This window comes from Erithacus rubecula, assembly GCF_903797595.1.
Source record: "Erithacus rubecula genome assembly, chromosome: 3".
Classification (NCBI taxonomy): domain Eukaryota; kingdom Metazoa; phylum Chordata; class Aves; order Passeriformes; family Muscicapidae; genus Erithacus; species Erithacus rubecula.
The window spans coordinates 22,968,117-22,982,704 of NC_136689.1; the positions used below are offsets into that span (position 1 = coordinate 22,968,117).

General features: G+C 40.1%; 1 protein-coding gene across 2 annotated transcripts in view; it reads right to left on the minus strand.

Moving 5' to 3' along the window:
• The window catches only part of CALCR (calcitonin receptor), a 147,122-nt gene that overhangs the window by 27,061 nt on the left and 105,473 nt on the right, over positions 1–14,588 (minus strand). For both annotated transcript variants that reach the window (XM_079301024.1, XM_079301023.1), the window contains exons 6-7: positions 11,792–11,883; positions 6,824–6,950 (exon numbers count right to left, since the gene is read on the minus strand). In XM_079301024.1, coding sequence (XP_079157150.1) covers positions 6,824–6,950; positions 11,792–11,883 — 219 coding nt within the window. The remainder of the gene's footprint in view (positions 1–6,823; positions 6,951–11,791; positions 11,884–14,588) is intronic.

Below are 14,588 nucleotides of genomic sequence, written 5' to 3' on the forward strand. Positions count from 1 at the left end.
GGACAGCATCCAAGAAAAAAGGCAGAATTATTGCTAATTCTCCTTCCTCATAAAAGTAACCTGCAATGCCTTTAAATTATGGCATAATTACTCAGGAGCAAAAGGGGTAAATAAGAATACAGTCAGTCATATTCTTCTTAGTTGCAAATTTTGCAGAGAGTTATGGAACTCTTGTAAACACCACAGCTGCAGTATGCAACAAAAGCACTTCAAAAGGATTCTGGAACATTTCCCAGAGGAGAAATAAAACAATTTACTCTTCTTTTACAAGAAAGAGATAGAAACAGTGTCTATGATGTTTTGCAGGGCATATTGGCATGTTATAAACACTGTTAATGTTCCAGTCCTGCCAAAGGAGTCTCACAGGTCCATCTGCCTAGGCAGGACCCTGCAATTGCACAATAATGTAATTGGCATAGTGCTCTCCTCAGCTAATCCAGCAGCCTCTCATCACGTGTGCTTGTCATTTCTCTGTTAAGGCTCTCCTTGGTTATTGGTTTATAACTTATGGACAGAAATCTGCACCATTAATTACCATCGCTACTTATTGGGGTGAGTCAAGACAAAACTTTCAAACTACATGAACACTAGAGCTCCACTTTCAATGATAACAACAAAATTTAATATGAAATAAACCTGCTAATTGTTTGAGGAGGTTGTCCTACTAATCAGAGCAAAAGGCTTGACTCTGTTATGGCTCAGTAAAGTTGTATAGATTGCCATGTGTGCCCATTCCTGCACTGCTTTCCAGGGTAAAGGAACTCAGGCTGGCAGGTTGGGAGCTCTGTGTGTTACATCAGTCCTTGTCAACTCCAGAGAGCCTGCCCTGGGGAAAGCAAGTGTGGGAAAGCCCCTCAGCATGATAATGAAATGTCTCTTCTCCAATGCCCCCCACTGACATTTCAAATAAGTTGCTGAGAACAGGCCAGCCAGGGTTATTGATTTTAAACCAAGCCAGCTATATGAGCCATCACTACACCTGTACACTTCTTTGTTAAAAGGGAAATAAATATGACCCTACACTTCTAGTTCCTCTTCACTTCTGGGAAACCTCCCCAGTTCATGGCAGCAAAGGATGCTCCTCAAAGAGATTACACCTTGCCATGGAGGCCAGCTTTGATTTATTCAAATTCAGTTTGAGGGCAATACAATATATTCTCAAACATTCTAAACTTAACATTTTAAAGGAATAGCTTCAAGTTGGATTACTGCTCTGCCTTAAAAAGTGGTGGTTTTGTTCTGACTATTATAACACTATTCTATAAAAATATTCCTAACTTCCAAGTATCCGTATGTTACACAAATAAGCAATAAAAGGATTTTCCAAAGCAAGACTGTGCTAAGTATTGTAGCTGTAAATCACTATCAGAACATCACACCATTATACAATATATCTGCAATGAATCATCCATTAAACTGTGTTCCAGTCACAAACCTGTCTTGGAAGAAGATTAATGTTTTAATATACTTTAAAACCATTTACAGAATGAAATGTACACAGTTTCTCAGAGGGCTCCTAGGTTTTGTGTAACAAGACAGTAAAATATGAAATTAAACAACAGGGGATATTAGCAGCATGTGTGTCCATGTCTATGCTATAGCAAAGCAGCCAGCTCAGATTTACACATTCTGGACAGGACTTAATAAGGCTACATCTGCACATACCTGAGTCCTGGCTGCTGTAGCATCAGTTCTCCCTGAACTGCAGGGCCAGAGGGGCTCTCACAGCACAGTGTGCAGTGGCCACTGGCTCCTCACCTGCAGGATGCACCATGGCAAGCAAGTGTGATGCAGGGTATAGGGAAAAGCAAAACAGCTTCACCATTCCCAAGGACCTTTATCAGTTTGGTTTCTGAGTGGTGTTTCCAGAGAGAGGCAGCTTTTCAGGAAGCCTTTGTAGATATGAGCCTGACTGATGGAGAGCAGAAAGGCCAGCAAAGAGGCAGGGAAAACAAAGACAGGGCCACGTAAAAAGTAGCACAAGATGGTGCAACTTGCTGTTCATTTGGACAGAATCTGCTGCCACCTTCTCCCAGTGTAGAGAGAAGAAGAGAAGGGAAGGGTAGGGATGCAATCCCTGATAAAAAAGGTTAAGACCTGCAGCTATTCCAGGCACTTGTCCTCTACCATGACACCTGAGCAAGAGCCACCAGGCACAGGAGGATTGGATGAGGCAGAGGCTTCTAAAATCTGTATCCGGGCATAACTGAGCTCGGAGCAGTGAGCCCTGAGCCAGGACAGTTTAATTTTGCATGGAGTGTATCTTGCAGCCAAGTGCACCTACATTGTGTATGAGGTATAAGATATAGAGCAGCAAAAGCATTTTCTGGGGATTAGGAACAGATATAGTTGGGATGACATGGATATATCCACTCACGATTCAGTTAAATGCTCCAGGAGTTTTCTAATGATACAACTGGGATTTGCGATACTAAATATAGATACCCAATCTCTCCTGTAATCAAAAGGTAATGATAGAGATGATGGAGATTATAGTAAAATTACCTCATCCTAAAGGATATACCTAAAATAAACCAGATGGAGAGTACCCTGAATGTAATTTTGTCTATCTTTAGCATGGGGTGACCAGGTCAGCTGCACGTGTCTGCAAAACAGATGTCCAAATATAAGACATGTTTGACCTTAAATGTTTATGAGTGTTTTAATTCTCTGGATGTACTCAGATTCTGCTCCAGGGTCCTTCCTGGGGTGACCTGCTTCTAGGTAGAGCTGCCAACCCTTCAAAGGATGTTAGGTCAAGGGGATGCCAGAAAATTCTGAAGTCAGTCAATTGTGTATATGCAAGCCTCTTAGAGGGGAGATGGTGAGCAAAGGAGTTCAATTATCCAAAAAACTGACCTATTATTGGCCAATAGCTCATTCTGCCAACTAAATTTAAAGGTCATGTACATAACTAACCCAAGCCTCTTCATGTTTAACTCCTGCTGAAAGTCATTACTGTTTCTTCTTCCATACTCTTAATCCACGTGTTTGGCTGTCATCTGTAATGGCACTTCATTTTTTTGTCTCCTAATTCAGGCTACTTCTTAGATACCTTCAAGAAGCACAGGGTAGCAGGGGCATGGCTGAAAATGGGCAACACTGCTGGTCTGCACAGCAGTCATTGAAGGGCATGTCTGACTTCATGGCAGAGATGGGCAGGATGCTGTAGTCCCTGCAGAGGAATGAGCACTCTGCTTTTAGTTCAGCTGACCTGCTTTAGAGTGAGGTAAATTGTCTTGGACTGAGACTCATCTACCTCTACAGGAAGCACTGGCATTTAATCTGACAAATCCCAGTGAGGAAAACAGCTGTGGCAGCAAGATGTCAAGGAGAGTATTGTATTTTGGGTACATTATGGCACTGTCCTAAGAGGAATTCTTTCTCGAAGAATCCATCTTTTGAAGGATTTTGGAAAAATATTTTTTGGCAATTCATACTCAAATTTCTTACATTTCATAGTCCCTTTCTCTTTGCAAGCATTTCACTAAGCTTGCTGACACTGTGGGCATGAGGTGGGATCACAAGGGGCACTTGGTTGCCTGTACTGCCCCAAAACCATCTCCTGGAACAAGCAAGCCTTCTAACCAGTAAATGCTTCCATTCAGCATTATTAGACCAAGAGAGCACAGAGGCTGGTGCCCACTAATATTAAAGTTTTTAAGCAAGGCCCCTTCAGGCATTAGCTGTAGCTTCCTTTTGCTCCCATCAGTACCAAGTACTAAAATTATTACTCTTGTGGAATATGTGTAAGAGCATATTGAGAGATTTGGCAGCAGGAGTTTTATTTATTTATATTTCTGGAGGTCTTAATGGAGAACATAATGTGCTGTCCACAGAACACCCTTCTACTGTGGATCAGTCTCATTTAGGAAGGTGATAGATGGTATCTCTTCCTATAAATGCAGTTCCAGTAATAGCATAATTAATGCAGTTATTGAATAATGCAGTTCCAGACAACACAGTCAAAATTTCCAGTATATGTGAGTGTTCATACATGTGTCCTGTTTATTTTTGTTTAAATATCCTTGAGTCTTGTCCATTGCTTCTTCATTTCTTGTACTGCCACCTGGACTCAGATCTTTCTTTCCTGTGGTTTTAGATCCAGATAAATCCAACAGAAGGAGAGAGACAGAGAGAGAGAAAATTGTATAACCAGAAAACACGAATTAAATAAGCAAATTAAGATTATTGTAAAAGTGACTTGACTTACCATTTTACACAAGCAGAATGATCATCAAAGGATTTAACTCTTAGCAGCAATGTGAGTAAGGATGTGGTACAGACTCTCCTCATGTCAATGATGCTTTGGATTGTCTCATGACGTTTCTCCCTGGGTCACAGGGAGAATGGGGTGTCTTGTGTTAGGAAGGAATTTCCTCTCTTGTTCCTCCTGACTTTTTTCCTTGTTATTTATGAGATCAGTCTTTCTTCTTTCAAAATTATATGGATTTGTTGATATGCTCATAAATTACAAATCACTGAAAGTATTTTCACATTTAAAAACTACTGTGAAACTTTAGGCTGGAAAAAACCCCAGGAACTATTGAGGTGGAAACACATTTATTATTTTGCAGAATAAATACCAAAACTTAATCTCTGTATATGGCTGTTACATGAGTGGTGTCCATGGTTGCTTGAAATTCAATCTACACACTTCAGAATTTCTGTATATACTAAAGGTGAGAGCTACCCATACACGAGCCTGTGAAGCTCAAAAGATGTGCATGTAGAAAGTGGATAAATGCAGCAAACCAGAGGAAGTCAGAAGCAGTAATCCTCAAATGGACTTATTAAAACAGAGGGTGCAGTAGGAGTAGAAAAAACCTAAGCTGTAAAACTTTAATTTACTATGTTAGTAGGCATCAGCACAAAAATATTATGGGATTTTTGTATTTTTTTAGCATTTTAAATATAAATCCTCAAAGTCTTCATGTACTCATATAGGGATTTTCTGTAATTTTATCATATGTTAAAAATGTGCTCCTGTCAGTCAATTTTCTTTTTCCAGTCACAAACTTAAAATTTTATTATGTTACTAAGGTAGAAGGATACACTTCCTATCAAAATTAGGAGACTTTATTAGCAGGTCACCTCACTTTCTTCTAATTAATTTTTTTTTTTTTTTTTTTTTTGTGAGGGAAATCTGGAATGTGAGGCAAGATTAAGCACTGAGTGTACCCTTGTACTGTACTTGATGGTGGGACAAAAATGAGAGACCCCAAATCTTCTGGCCCCAAGTTTTGTACCTTGTCTGTAGACAGCCTTTCACTGCTGAGTCAAAGACATGGAATTTGGTTTGGAAGAAGAAATTGCAAAACAAGGCCTTTGTTCATCAAAACATCTACTTAGCCAATAACTGCAGCCAGTTTTGTTAACAGGACAGTGCTTGGGTCAATTCTACAACTTCATTGAGGATCCTCTTTGTGTTCTGAGCAGAGACCTGAGAGCTGAGTGTGGCACATGAACCTCTGCACCACTTTGGGGCTCCACAGGTAACCACTGGTGTCACTTTTATACTGTTTGTGCCTCAGCAATGGAGGTTGGGGATTTCATCAGGTGATGCTCAGTGGCTGGAACCTTTTTCTGTGGCTCTATGGCTTTATGGGAATCTCTGAAAGTTTTGTCATTGACTTCACTGGTGTCAAGATTTCACTTCCAGTAAAGATCAGGCCAAAAGCCACTAGATACAACCTTTAAATGAAATCTTAAAACACAAGACTCCTTCCCATGCCCTCAACTTTTAGTTTAAACCATTTCAGATAATTTATTTGTGCTATCAGACAATATCATTCTTAACCCTGAGGTAATGATTTTACTTCAACTTAAGTGCCTGATATCATCTGCCAGCTTTTTGTCTTCAAATATCAAGTGTATTTTCATTGCATCTCTTGCACAGACTATTGACGCATGATGGTATGCAATGAGGAGAAATAAAATGTGTGACTTTTAAATTATTCTTCTGCTCTTCTATTTTTTTCATCTCCAGATGGTCTCTGAGACTGGTGATGTATTCTTTAGGCTATGGATTTTCTGCTTTAATTAACTTACTTAATCAGCACGAATTTGAGACGCACGTGATCAGACAATATCAGGTGCTAGTATTTAATTCCTTTCATGAAATTAGGGGCAGATAAATGGTTGAATCATAACTGAATGATCTTACTAGACTACAAGCTGATTGGTGCTAAAATGGAACTTGAGGTTACCACGTTTGCATTAATTTCACATAGGCTGGGGCTGCTGTAAGGGCTGGGCACAATGTGATTGATGGGTTAGGGAGCAAGATCAGAGCTGGATGACTGAGATCTGTCATACATATTTATCAGCTGAGGGGCTGGCACAATTTGTATCACTACTAAGAGCAGTGAAGGTAACTAATGTTTTGATTTACTGCCTCCCAAGTTAAAAAATGCAGCAAATAGGGCTTTTTTGTGTGTTATATTGAAATAAGCCATTTCTCTTTCCATCCTGCCTCTCCCCAGTGTGTGTGCTTGTGAAGGACAGGCAGTCACCAAAGCATGCATCACCTCAGGGGCTTTGCTGGGAATCAGGTAGCTATTGCTGGGAGAGGTGGAGGTCTGACACATACTTGTATGGATGGGCTGGCTGGAGCAAGTCTGGGGCTTGTACAAGATTCAAATATTTTTATTGCTTGGTGAAAGATCTGAGCAAGTTTGAGTGAAATTCTCAGAATCTGCACCCTCTCTGTGTGTTTTCCCAGATGGCTGTCATTAGCTGAGGAATGGGAATTCTTGGTTTTGGCATGGCCATAGTGATTTTACTTGGGTGTTAGGATGGAGAGGAGTCATGCAGTACTTACAGGATCCCTTTTTACAAGGTCTGGGTTAGGAACGACAGCAATGAGGTGGGCAATTGTAAACATGGAGTTCAGCACATAGGAAAAAAACAAATTCTTATGCAGTGTTATCCTTTGACAGCTGAGGCTCCTGAAAAATATGTAACACATGTTGTGTAAATTAGTATTTTTCCTGTGATGTCACTTTAACAAGCTCTTTTTGGCAACAGTCTCTCAAGAATGTCTTTTGGCGAGGCGTAACTGGAAAATACATGACTTGCATTGCAGCCATAACCTCTGAAAAATTTTTGGGTTTGTTTTTACACCTGTTTAGCACCACATGCCTTTTAGACCATGTTGTAAAGACCTATCCAGCTACATTCTTAGCTCTTGATGCCTTTCTCTAATTCATGGTAATTGACATATTAAGTGGTGAAGCAGAACCCTGAGAATTTTTGGATGTGCGTGATACAAGCAATGAATGTCAGAATACTGCTTTATAAGTAACTGCTCCCTGGAGACTCAATTTCTCAAATACTCAGATAAAAGTTATTTTCTACTTCAGGAATTAGTAGTGAGACAGGATGGGAATTTGGGTGGGAATCTCCTTGAATTACAGGGGGATTTGGGCTGGTATCCTGCATATTTCTAACTCCAGCTGAGATCCCAAACCAGAGTAGTTGTTTTCCTGCTCTGAAGGAGAAGAAACCTCTTAAAATCAATGGGTTTGGGGAGGATAGGATTTATGCTATTGTGGGTAGCAGAGTTTCACAAGATAAGATTTCAGAATTCTTGTGAAATCAAATAATGACTGCAGTTTCACACTTAAACCATCTCCCACTTCTAATTCATACCAAATCCTCATGTCACCCCCTCACACATCCCTGAGACAGAGAAAAAGGCCCCTGGAGCTCTCCATGGCCAGAGCACAGCACCAGGCTTACAGAGGATGATTGCAGAAAGGCAGTCATGGACTGTTAGATAATTCTGTGCTGCCCAGTGATCACTGAGAGCAAAAAGGCAAAACTGCTAGGTGAGGAACAGCTAAGAAATACTGCTGTCTTGCTGGGGTAAGCTCGGCACCAGGAGTCTTCTGCAGTCTGGAATGGAGCACAGGCTGTGGCTTTCTTCTCCTCTTCATGTGGAAGCCAATGCAGAATGCACTCTTCTCAAAAGGAGAGTTAATCTAGCCAATTGAACTGTCTTCTGTTTATTTTGCTTGCTTACTTTATTTATTTCCCTTCTTTAGCCCCTTGATCACCTGCCATTTAGTTTTTTTTTTTTTCATTACACCTACTTTCCAAGTCATTGCAAGGAACTCTTCCTTTAGCTTGAGCTCATCTTTCTGGTTATGGTTATCAGCATCCAGAAATGCTTATCACTTCTTTTGACCTCCTTATTTATTCAGTCACCATCTTTTAGTCAGGATGTCCATGACATGCAGATCCTGGCTAGGAATGAGAATATCTCTGTACACTTGGCCCTGATTTCATAGCCTTCCTTTAGCATCAGCCATTGGCATATATTGAGTGTCAGATATAGGGCTGGGTTCATGAACTTTCAGTTTGATTCACTGTAGGACATGGTATTGGAAAAACCAGACCATTCTTTGGAGCTGTTTTTGCTACACTATGTTCTTGTGCTTATTTTACTTGTATTTGTCCCCAGCACAAATCTAGTCTGATGTGCCTTTTCTGCTCCTAAGCTCTGGTGACATTTATTCAGTCCTGAGTCTTCCTTTCTCCCCATACTCCATCACAATCCTTTGCCTATGCAAAACCCACTTTAACCCCTATTAACCCACTTTTTTTTGGGACTCTATGGCATGCTTATCACTGTCTGTCTTTCTATTGTAGCCCTGGGAACAGGACTGGTGTGACATCAGTTCTGTTCCCAAGAAATATGAATTTCCTTATTACTGAGAACAATCTCTTCAGCTCCTGGCCACAGAAATGCAGACCCTTGTCTCTCCAGCTGCCTTTCTATGTGGTTTCTGGAACAGGGAGTCTTTTGTGATAATCTCAGTCAGGTAGATATGTCTCAACTCCCATTCCTGTCCTTCCCCATTGCTCTACTTGACTTTTGGCAGTCTTATTAGTGCATTAAATTGGACTGTCCTTCAGTACATGCTGCATTTGTATGCTGCCCAGCCTTCCTTTCACTGCCTGCCTTCCTCTTTCAGTTTTACTTTCTCCTCAGTATTCCTCTTTTTCATTGATTACAGTTTTCATGTTAAAGATTCACCTGTAACATTAGTGTTTCTTCTATACCCTCACTTTCTGATTTGACCTTGAGTGTTTGCTGTCCCAATGGCATCATCACCTGCCTGATGATGTGATTTGGCAATCATTTGCAATCTTCTCCTTCTCTGACCTGTTTTAGCTTTCTTCCTGGCCCTTTTCATGTGATGTTTTTGAAGGCTCCTTGGCATTTTCCTGACACCTTTCTGTATTCTCCCTACTCTGCTTCAATCTTGGGCACAGGGTGTGACTCTTGGGGATGGTGCTGTGCAGGGCCAGGAGTTGGACATGATGATCCTTGAGGGTTCCTTCCAACCCAACTTATTCTGTAGTTCTGTGTGATTCTAATAAATCAGTATGCAAGAAGGTGTAACAAAGTCAGTTATCCGTGTCTAAAACTTGTGAGCTTTTTGCCTCTATCCACTGTCTCTTCAGAATTTTAGAGTCTCCTAAGTTTTCTGTGGCTCCCCTGTGTTTCACATTGATTGTCTCCTACATTTCCTTTTTCAAAGATAGGTTCTCTTATCCACTCACAGTCAGCCTTACTTTACAGTTCCTATCTCTACTTCTCTATTACAATTAGAATATTTTCCTCATAGGACTGTGAATCTGTCATTTTTCTCATGCATGAATACTTATAATACTGATTTTCACGCCTAGACACCTCTTTTCCTCTTCTCCCCCATTGTTTAGTTATTAAATTATTTTCATGCTTTTTACCATGTTCTCCCTTGCCCCTGGGGAGAACACCTCAAAAATTTCACAAAATGCCCTTCTATCCATTACCCTTCAACTCCCTTAAAAGCCTTGGCAGCAATTAGACTGCAGGTGCATTCATAACACACCATCTATTATTCTGGCAAATATAGATTTGTTGCACTCCCCATCTGTCTTTTTACAAATGTCTTTGTTTTAATAATTTAATTGGAAGTGATTTGAAGCTAGGAGTACCTCTCTTCTTTTGTGTATTATTAAATAAGATAATGGGGTCTCACTCTGCAATTATAAAAATCAAGCAATAATGTGACAATGCATGAAGCTGTTAGACACTCTACTTTATTAATACTTTCTCCTGTTATGAGTTAGCATTTCTTAGTCATGCTCATCACTACTGATTCATTATTCCATTCTGAAAGTTCTGCAACATCTGTGATGCCAGATCATTATGAATCTTGATACCCAAAAGTGAGCTGAAAATAAATATCTGCCAGCAAATACTTATATATGGGAAACTGCAATCGCTGCAAGCTGCCTCCGGAGTCAAAGGCTATTACACAGTCCTGAAATCATCTCTTGCTCTCTGATGGACTGCCTGATTGACAGCTTCCCTTCAGCTGAAGGTCAAATATCTATTGCTGTCATAGTCAGATGATAGAAAACAGCTGAAGGTTACATGAGCCCTCTTCCCACACAGCTTCATTCTCACTTTCTATGATTGTAATTTAGTTTCCTCTTTGTCCTCCCATTATGAAGCACCTTGGTTTAAATCCTTTCTCTCTTCTCCCTGTAACCTTTGTATCATAGCTTAGTCATGGAAGGGGAAGGAGGAGCGGAGGAGGAAAGACAGGAGGAGGTGTTACTGTCTGGAAGGCTGCTGCAGAGACCAGTCCTTCAGTGCAGCCTGAGACCTGCCAAGATTATGGTTGTTGATGACTCAGAGCTCAGAGTGAGTCAGACAGGCTGACCCTGCCTCACCTGCTGCAAGGACTCACCTTGCTGGTCTGTTTAGCATACCTAATTTGATCCTGTCTTCACTGTCCCAGAGAACTCAACCTGGGGTATGGAGTTCCAAGTCAGATAAAACTCTTTCCAGTTTTCTCAAAGAATTACTGTGGCTATGGTTTTGTGCTATTTCTGCTTAAATGGGAAAGGAGATTATCAGTTCATTCAGCAGAGCTTCTAGTTATCTCTGTATCTGATTAAGAATATGTTATCATGGGCACTCATCAAATTGCCTCTTTGGAAATTACCAGAATTTACAGCCTGTATATTTGGGGTTTTTAATCTTACAGAATCTTCTAATCTATGCAAAGTCCAACCATTTAATTTTGCTATGTTTCCTAGTCTTATTCTTGTGGTGGAGATGTTGGGGGCTTGATCTTTTACTACTCTTCCTGTTTGACACTTGTGGCAGAGGAATTTAATTGACGGTAGACAGATTCACTGAAGAACAAGATTGAAATGCCCTAGTTAAGCTGCCATGCTGTAGCTGTAGTGCTCTCAGTGAATATCAGTCTAGTATCTTTTAAAATTCTGATACAGCTCATCTTTGTTTTTCCTTTCAATGAGGATAACAGGCTGCACACTAGTACAGATTCATTCTTAGGGCTGAGTTCTGTAAGCACCTGCTCAAGTCTATAGCTCAGTCCTTCAGCCCCAGATGCAGGTAGTCCTGTTCTTCAGGAGCTTGGAGCTCCTGGTCACTGCCCCAAGCAGTCATGGCACCTGGCAAGCTCTGGACATTCTCCTCAAGGAACATAGGGCAATAGGTAAATAAAAGGCCTTATTGCATCCCCAGCTGCACAATTCCCCCATGGGCTGCACTTTCACATCAGTGCTGACAAACATGGTCTTGGCTACACTGCACTAGGAGAGGTCCCATTGGTGAAAGGAGCCTGTGCTCAGACTTCTTTATGTTTTTATAAAAAGACACTCAGAAGAGCTGCTTCTCCCTGCCATGACACCGTCCAAGATTTCCTGTGGTGGAGATGCCTCAGGGAAAGAAGAGAGAGTGTCTGTAAGAAGCACTTACTTGAAATAGAAGAAAATTGCCAAGGAAATCAACAGGGATGTTATGGACAAAGCATGGCCAACAATTGCCATATAGTAAAGTATGAACGCCATCTGCAATTGAACAAAAAGAAAAGGCAGGCATGAACAGTTTGCAGGCACTTTGTTTTCTCATTAGGAAAGAATCTACAAAAACAACCTCCCATTTTGTATTTTTTCTTCTGTCCAAAATTATTTTTCTATATATTTTTAATATCAGCAATCTATTAAATAGCATGACTCATGATCCAAAGATGAGTGTTTCTTAGATATGTAGATCTGTTCCCAATATATTTAAGTAAGTGGTGAGATCCCTGCTCACACTGTCACTAACTTTCCCAAGCTCTAGAAGAGTGCTGCTGACATATACATTCAAATTTTCAATAGACCCATGACACATATGAAAAAAAAAATAAAAAGAAATAAAACAGCATTATTGGAAGAAAATGGTTTTGGGTTGAAAGAATCTTAAACTACAGTGATCAGAAGATCAGTGGTCACTTTTGGAGATGAGTCAGTAGTTACCTGCCCTCAAGACGCGTATTAGGGGCTGAATTTTATTTTTGTTTAATGTATTAATCAATGACTTGATACAGAAAAACTTCTAAATTTCCAGGTGATACTTAGGTCTTCCAGATAACAGTGAGGCACTCACAAAAGGCCTCATTTAACTGAGGGGACAAGAGGTTTATATGAGCTTTAATATAGAAAAAAAAGTGGGCTAACTGAGCTAGAACACATAATCTAAATCCTGTCTACACCATGCTTAACTTAGGACTGGAAGTCAAACTAGGAAAGGAGATCTTGGAGTCACCCAGGCCAATTCTCTGAATCATTGGCTTACTGTGTAATGACAGCCAAAAGCCAGCAAACTATTGATGATGATAAAAAAAAAAAGGCACTGTGGGTAGAACAATAACGTATGCTTGAAATTTACAGCACTAACCTTAAATGCATGTGTGCTTCCAGTCTCCATACCCCATGAACATATATAGCAATGGAAAGTTAAAAAAAGGCAACTAAAAAAAGCTGAGGATGAGTTTCTGTAGGTACAAAGGCTGGGATTCTCCTTTTTGGAGAGGAGAAATCAGAGGGGGCTTATGACCAAAGCCTTCACAGTCATGAAAACAGCAGGTGAGGTGAACATTATCCTCAATGTGCACCACACAAGAGCAGCACATCTTGAGACAAATTCTGGTTCACATTAGTGTGAATCTTGCTGCTGGGCAACTCAGTGGTCTGACATGCTGTGAAGGCAGTACTCATGGGCAGATAATTGGGCTTTCACTGTGACTCATGGCATTGAAATCTAGGAGAGGCTGATCTGTATTTTTTTATACCTGTTGTAAAATATAATTGCAGGACAACACCTGGGCTTCAGAATGTTGAGGTATCTAAATGTCACACTTTGGTCTCAGCCAAGCTGTCTAGCATCAGCCATCTGTCAGAGGAGTGAGTGAAGGAGGCTAGATGTCATTCCAGGCTTCACCTCTGCCTCCTTTCTGAAAACAAGGACACAGTAGCAGCCTGCCCAGGAAAAAGACTGGAAGTCTTATTTCCTCTGCTGTGTTTATTTTCTTTTCAGCTCTACTTCATTCATTTTTCTTTTGCTCTGCATGAACAATTTTCCTCTTCTTAGTGATTAGATGAATTGCTTTTTGTAGCCTGAAGGTTTGACACACATCTTTTTGGTGTTTCCAAGTAATTTTAAACTTTCCCTCGAGAACAAATAAGGACACAATTCAGAAAGCAAAGCCATAACTCTTAGTAAAGGTGCTCATCTTATATAATTTGGTCTCAAGACATTTAAAAACTTCCAAATAAGCTTCTGTGTTCATTAATCTAGGTGGGGGTGATCCAGATTTAAACCAGAGCAGTGTTTACACTGACCTGACCACATAGAAGAGGCATGACCTGAGTGTAAATGTCATTAACCAAGTTATGGAAAATGATGCATATTTACTGAAAATACCCTAGGTCTCCTAGTTCTTCTTCACAAAGACTAATCACTGCATTGTTAGTGAGCACAAATCCTTGATATCCTGTTCTGAGAGCACCAGCAATCCCAGAGAGGACAGACCTGAGTGTGAAGAAGATAAAACAACTTTCTTCAATACAGAGTGGCAGGAGAGGTTTATCTGTGTACATGTGACATTTGTTCCACTTCATACTGCATTGATTGTGTTTTTTCATGGCATTAAGCGGATATATTCTTAAAGCCTGAATTTCATTTACAGATGACTTCTTCAAATATATTTTTTCTACCTATGTTTTTATACAACCTATAGCCTGAAATAGCTAGAGTAGGAAAGATCTCCAGATAGTTACATGCAAGTTTATGTACACCCTGGAGGATTCTTGGTTATGCAATCTAACTTTCTGTTCTCAAGTTATAAGTAACCATGTATTTTTTGATTGCATCCTGCAAATTTACTATGCCAAATGCTTTAGAAAGCCCTTCATATATAACAATGATGACAGATCAAAATGGACTTAAATGCCAGCTAAGAAAGCATATGGTCTATCACTCTATTTTCAAGATCTGGATATATATATATATTTTTTTTTTTTCAGTGATCTGTCTCAAAAGTATAGCATATTGGTATTTTCAGTTAACTTCAGATAATACTAGTTTCTGCATTCCTTGAACTGGGCACCTGTCCTGTCCTTCTGACATGTATGACTTATATAACATGCTTACTCATTTCATTTTTTGCTTTTTCAGATTTTTTATCCTGGATTTAGAATACTTAAATGTTATTCCTTGTTCCTCTAGAATT